The sequence below is a fragment of the Sorghum bicolor genome, chromosome 1, assembly GCF_000003195.3.
Source record: "Sorghum bicolor cultivar BTx623 chromosome 1, Sorghum_bicolor_NCBIv3, whole genome shotgun sequence".
Lineage (NCBI taxonomy): Eukaryota > Viridiplantae > Streptophyta > Magnoliopsida > Poales > Poaceae > Sorghum > Sorghum bicolor.
In genome coordinates this window covers 53,882,195-53,888,727 of record NC_012870.2, presented here as the reverse complement: position 1 = coordinate 53,888,727, position 6,533 = coordinate 53,882,195, and the positions used below count along the sequence as shown (strand labels likewise).

At 49.2% G+C, this 6,533-nt stretch overlaps 1 protein-coding gene across 2 annotated transcripts; it reads right to left on the bottom strand.

Annotated features, from left to right (window-relative positions):
- Positions 1,735-5,740, bottom strand: LOC8083636 (protein NRT1/ PTR FAMILY 8.5). 2 transcript variants are annotated; one of them, XM_021460949.1, is made up of 7 exons: positions 5,588-5,740; positions 5,448-5,495; positions 4,965-5,126; positions 4,721-4,823; positions 4,410-4,627; positions 3,811-4,340; positions 1,735-2,739 (listed from the first exon to the last, which is right to left on the bottom strand). In XM_021460949.1, the coding sequence occupies exons 3-7, from the start codon at positions 5,013-5,015 to the stop codon at positions 1,914-1,916; spliced, it is 1,728 nt and encodes a 575-aa protein (XP_021316624.1). In that variant the 5' UTR covers positions 5,016-5,126; positions 5,448-5,495; positions 5,588-5,740; the 3' UTR covers positions 1,735-1,913. The 2 variants fall into 2 exon arrangements, with proteins under 2 accessions (XP_021316624.1, XP_021316619.1); XM_021460944.1 differs by lacking the exon at positions 5,588-5,740 and having other exon boundaries at positions 5,448-5,529.

The window sequence follows — 6,533 nt, the reverse complement described above, 5'->3', positions numbered from 1 at the left end:
TGAAATTAAAAGAGAGAATCAAAAGTTTAATTAATATCATTTAAAAAATATGCACATATATAAGCAAATGTCTGGAAATAACTCACATTACGATCCGGACACTTGTAGAATATACGACCCTTGTTTACTCCCTCTTTCGACACTTTGTACTCCATCAAAATCTTCTGCCCACACTTGCCACAAGTAATGAGAGGGAGTTCCGGACGATATCGCTTTTGAACCCGTTGAGAGACCGAAGACCCGGTCACGGTTGCCATCTACTATCCATACTCAATTTTTAAACAATTATAAATTCCACATTTACTAGTAAACATGTATGATTAAAGAAGAACCTAATAATATCCTTTATTTGTCTAGTTACTTCAACAAATCTTCTAAATTATACAATGGACATTATGTAGTAATAAAAATAAATCAAGTGATATTAACAAACCAATTAATTTGAACTATCCTACTTTCTAAGATCATAAAAAGATACTATAATTCATTCTTGCAAACTACATTAATACTAGGTCAACCATGAAATATGATATATATATATATATATATATGGATACTAATTCATGTGAATGATTCAAAATAACAACGTGGATTTGAGCTAAAAATAATAGGAACATCACAAGCCAAAAACAACATGAAAAAGACAAGAAAGACAAAAGTTAGTCACCTCCAAACACGAAGAAACGATGACGGAGTCGAAGAAGATCAACAATGGGCGTCGGAGATGAAGAACAAATGAGGAAGAAGAAGCTCCAAGAACAACAATGGTGAATGGTGCTCTCGGTTTCAAATGGACAGAGAGGAGGAGTGATCCGGCTATAAACCGGACCTTTAGAACCGGTTCAGGGACAAAACCGTGTAAAGAACAGGTTCCAAATCACGATCAATTCCCTTTTCAAAGCCTGCTGCAGCAGCTCGGGCTCTTCCTGCATGCCACAAATGGCCCACAAAAAAGAAGAATCCTAGAACAAAATGGGAGGTCGCTAACCAACTTCTAGAAGAGACATAATTAACTGTATTGATCTCGGTAGCTACGCCACCCACGGAAATTAAAGAGCCTAAAGGAGCATGGGTCATATATTCTGCTGAACGTCGTTCTTGCCAAGGTTGGATATCTTTTTTCAACCTACTCAAGTCCAAACCGTTGGGCCCCTTAGAGGTTCTAACCACGGAGCACGAAGATCAGGCTTTGCCTCGGCCCGTGGCGCTGGCCGGTGGTAAAAGGGACCTTTTAGCACCGGTTGGTAATACGAGCCGGTGTTAAAGGGTCTCTGCCCCGACAGCACCTGTCAGTAGCCGTTGGGCAGGACCCTTTAGCATCGGTTCGTGTTACGAACCGGTGTTAAAGGGGTCTTTAACCCCGGGCCGTAGAAAGGCCGAGGTTTTTGGCCATTTTGAGCATCGACCAATGCCTCATTGTGTAGTATGCGTGCCGTGCAAGCGTGTTGGCCGGAGGGGCGTACGTGCTGCTGCTGCGTCAGCTGGAGGTGGCCAGAGGGCCGTGCCGCATAGGCGGGCGACGGCCATTGGCGGGCTCGACACTGGCGTTGGCCTCGGCGTGCTCCGGCCATGCTTCGCCATCTCAAGCTGCAGGGGATTATCAGCGTGCTCAGCTCTCCTTACTTGTCCTGGCGTACTTTGCTCTCCGGCCTCCTCTAGAACCCTGGTGTGTTCTGCTCAGCTGAGCTCTCCGTACATTATAAATCGGTTCCATCAGCAGGTAGGTGACCGGCGAGCAAATTCAGCTTAGTAGCTAGCATTATAATTCAGCTTAATAGCTAGCATCATAATTCTTGTGTGACCATGATCGGCGAGCAAACTCATTATTGTGGGGACGCCACGAATGGCGTCTGATAAATCCGATGTCCATCTCTCTTTATTGTCATCTTGTCATATAGTGGGCACATATGATGTCAAGAGTATGCCCTGCTGCTGTTGTTGCCTCTGTACCTGATGGAGCAATGCAGGAAGTACAGCAGGTTCACCACACCGAGAACAGCCATCAACCAAAAGAAATAGTCCAGGTGGCCCTTATTCAGGTCGTCGGGGATCCACCCTGGCTTCCCGTTGCGCGTCGTGACGGCCGCGACGGCGGCGAGCACGGCAGAGTTGAAGTAGTTGCCCGCCGCGGTGGCGAGCTGCGCAAGGGCTGTGCCGAGGCTCTTCATGCCGTCCGGTGACTGATCGTAGAAGAACTCAAGGGCACCGATGGCCGTGAACACCTCCCCCACGCCGAGCACCGCGAATGCCGGCGCCTGCCACATGATGCTCATCGACGACTGCCTGTCGGGCGCTGCGTGGGTGAGAGACAACCGCCGGGCCTCGACCAGCGCCACGTACACCATTCCGGCCACGGACAGCGCGAGGCCAACGCCCAGCCGTTGCAGCTGTGACAGGCCTCGCTCCTTGCCCGTGGCGCGCCGGGCCAGCGGCACAAGCACTTTGTCGTAGATGGGTATGCAGAACATGACGCTGATGACGTCGAAGATGGCGAGGGATGCTGCCGGCACGGTGAATGGCCCGACGTGGTTGTCCATGGTCTCGCCTTGCTCGATGAAGGTCGACGACATCTGGGCGGTGGCCGCGAAGAAGAGCACCATCGACGCCCACACGGGGAACATCCGGAGCACCATCTTCAGCTCCTCGACCTGGGACACCGTGCAGAGCCTCCATGGGCTTGTCCGTACTTTCTCGCCGTCGCCGGAGGATGGCGCTACAATGGCAGCCTTGTCAAGGAACCTGGACAGGAATTCATGCAATTATATCTATGTCAGGCATCACACAGTTTCATAATTTTTAGGTAAAACAATAATAAAAATTGTATTTGATAGGACGACGTTCAAGAGACGCATCTTTCTTATTGTTGTCTGTTCGTACATGTGGACAGATCACTTGTTAACCTCGATCGTCAATTCAGGCCTTGTTTAGTTCACTCAAAAATCAAAAAGTTTTCAAGATTCCCTGTCACATCCAATCTTCCGGCACATGCATGAAGTATTAAATATAGACGAAAATAAAAACTAATTGCACAGTTTAACTGTAAATCGCGAGACGAATCTCTTGATCCTAGTAGTCCATGATTGGACAATATTTGCCACAAACAAACGAAAGTGCTATAGTACCGAAATCCAAAATCTTTTTGCATCTAAACAAGGCCTCAGCAATCTTATTCAGTTGGTTATTTATGGCGGGCAGATAACTTACGCTGTCAGTCATCAACTTCTGTGCCCCACGCGTGCCTGCCTCGCCTACCACCACCCAGGTCTTCTTTTTCGTGCCCACACACCTCCTCGTCATATTCCTTCTCACGTCCACACACACCTCCTCGTCCTCACCCCCACAGTGCGCTAAGGTTTAGTCGGAGCTCCAAAGCCACGGCTGTGTAGCCCGGTCTTGGAGCTCTAGCGAAACCCCCGTGGAGGCCGCCTTCTTTCCCTCTCCTCCTTTTGTGGCAAGCTCAAGCCTCTAGCCATGCCATGGATGCTCTTGCCCTGTCTAAGCCACCTCCACCGCCGCAAGACCCTAAGCCGCCCACCCACGGTCCCACCACCGTCCCCATCACCTGGCCGGCCTTCCTCCTCTGATTCCTTCTCTTCTAAGCACGCTAGAGTTGGCGAAGAAAAGAGAGAGAGTCATTGAGAGAGGGCCGCCGCTGCTGCCAACCCATCATCTTCTTCTTTGTCTCTCTGGCACGGTCGGACACGGGCGTGCAATCGTGGGACGTGGGAGGAAGAGCGTGGGGGAGGCGGGTGACTGAGGGAAAAGCTAAATTTCAGGCGACTGCAAAGCAGTAATTCTGTATTCAATTACCTGAATTGACTTGTATGCTGAATCTTGCAATGATTTCCTTCAGTTGGTGAAGGCACCTGATACAGAGCAGAGCTGTCTTCAGGCAAGACCAAATGGTAGTTCCTGACAGCAGCAACAAGCACCTGGGAGACTCTTGTCAGAGGGCTTCCTTCCACTCTCTGGTACCTGTAAACCTTCCTACCGGCGACGAACACAGCAAGTCCAGACAGCATGAGCACCGTCGGGATCGCAAACCCGAGTCCCCAGCCAATGTTGTCCTGCACCCAGACGACCACAGTCGCGGACAGCAGGGAGCCGATGTTGACCGAGAAGTAGTACCAGTTGAAGAAGGAGGCCTTGGTCACCCGCTCCACTGGGTCAGCCGCGTCAAACTGATCGGCACCGAGCGAACAGACACATGGCTTAATTCCACCGCTGCCAAGAGCAATAAGGTAGAGGCCCAGGTACGCGGTGAGGCGGTGAATGCCTCGGTTGTAGGACAAGCCCATCAGCAGTGGAAGAAGAGCTGAACCGGTCAGGATCATCATCCCCTGGCAATGGCAACAGGTCGAACAGGGTCTTTCACGGTTCAAAACAAACGGAGTATGCTTGCAACTTACTGTGACGTATACGGAGAGGAAGATTGCTATTGTCCAGTATCGTCCCCAGAATGTGTCGGCCAAGAACGCTCCGATGAGCGGCGTGAAGAATGAAGTCCCAATCCACGTGGACACAGTCGTCGCAGCATCGACGTTGCTCTCGTGGAGCACACCCGTGAGGTAAGTGACCAAGTTCTTTGCGATCGCGAAGAAGGCCACAGATTCAGTGAATTCACCAGCTAGTTAAGAAATGCACAAATGCCTCAATTTGTTTAATATTAGTATGGTATGACTAGGTTAAATAAGGAACACAAAGTAAGCGATTCTTGTACCTATAATAAAGAAGCATGCTTTCCAATTCCCAGTTCTCTGCTTCCGAGCAGGCAGGTTGCTAATATCAACCGTCCCGTCGCTAGTAAATTCAGAAGTTTCATCCTGAATGGGAGACCCAGAAGGAAGTCTGTTATACTGAAATTACATCCTAGCTTTCGTGTAGGATTGCTAGAGGAACAACAACTGAAAATATCTTGACAAGAAACTATGTCGCATTTGCTATATGGTAAGGAGATGTATCACCTGTAGTGGCAGGCGATGGATCAGTGGCCTCTCATCATCTTGTGCATCCATGGGATCGATCAGGGTGGAATCAGCGATGGCTCCCAAAAAATCCAACTGAAGGAGATCGACCAGCTTGCAGTCCTACACCTCAAATACCTCCGCCTGTGGCCAAACCAAACACTATACAAAGAGTAAGAGGATGATTAGTCACTATACAAAGAGCATGATTCAGCTTGCAGTAGGCACTAGGCAGGACTCCACAGTATATGCTTGTATCCCCAGTGATTCCTATCATTTCCAAAATGAGTAAGGGAATATAAGACAGATTAGTTCAATCCCGCAGCTACTCTTTTGTGTGTCTCCACCAGCAATAGAATTGTGGCAATCAAAAAGAAAAAGGAACTGCTGGCTATATAAGCGGAGACAAAAAAAAAAGACACAGAACAGAAGCAGGCAGGCAGAGAGAGAGAGAGAGAGAGAGAGAGAGAGAGAGAGAGAGACCGGAATCCTGATGATTTGGGGATGAACCAAGCCAAGGAGCGACCCATCCTGCAGGAGCAAAGGCTCTTAGTAGCGAGTGACTAGTGAGCGAAACAGCGGCGTGGACGAGCGGTAGCCAGATACCCTACCTACGTCCTCACCTGTTTGAAGCGGAGGTTTGGACGGAGGATTCAGGCTGGGCAGTTTTTAAAAGGTAAACCAAAATTGAACCGAACCAAGCCGAATTGTATGTCGGTTTTTTCAGTTTTCTGTTTTGGTTTTGGTTTCTTTGTCTGAGAATTTCGGTGCTCGGTTTCATCTACGATTTGAGAAGGTAGAGAAGAACAGAGCAACAACCACACAACCAAAGAAAGATTACGAACTCAATGTAGCCCAGGTCCCTGTCGCCCCAACGGCCCAAACGCCACCTCGGTGCCATCCCAATCCCCACACTCAGGCATTGTTTACTTCACCTCAAAAACCAAAAGTTTTTTAAGATTCTTCTATCACATCGAATCTTGCGGCACATGCATATGTTAGATATGTGTCGAATATGTATACAATTTGGTTACATTGGACTTGAGTTGTATTAGGGGCTAAGATAGAGTTGTAGTCGAAGTCTGTGTCCTAGGGGGCCATAAATATGAGGCCACCTCTGTTGTAACCATGAGACGACTTGGCGGCTGGTTTGGGTGGCGGCGAGGCCGCGGGATCGCCCGGATGCCGGTGTAGCTGCTGTTTATGGGGAGGAGCGCCCGTAGTCATTGCCCCGAGGATTAAGCATATCGCCGAACCTCGTTAAAAAAACATCGTGCCTCGGTGTCGTTCTCGTTTGCGTATTTTCTTCTATGTCGATCATGCTTCCGCGTTTATCGATTAATAGATCTGTTTGGGTCTGGAACTAACCGTGCACTCTAACAAGTGGTATCTAGAGCCAGATTTATAGAAGAAGATCGTGGGAGGTGCGATGGATATGTTTCACACCGCACAAGGCTTGCACGGGTATGTCCGGAGAAGGACATGGCGCAAGGTGGAGCATGGCGGCGATCGACGACTCGATTGGTGGAGTTGGAAACTTCGAGCGGGTGGCTCGGACCGTCTAATGGG

Coding starts and splice junctions, on each gene's coding strand:
- LOC8083636 (XM_021460949.1), bottom strand. CDS start 5,015: ATGGATGCACAAGATGATGAGAGGCCACTGATCCATCGCCTGCCACTA. Junction 4,824..4,964: donor TCCATCGCCTGCCACTACAG/GTGATACATCTC, acceptor TCTCCCATTCAG/GATGAAACTTCTGAATTTAC. Junction 4,341..4,409: donor TCCTCTCCGTATACGTCACA/GTAAGTTGCAAG, acceptor TGCCATTGCCAG/GGGATGATGATCCTGACCGG.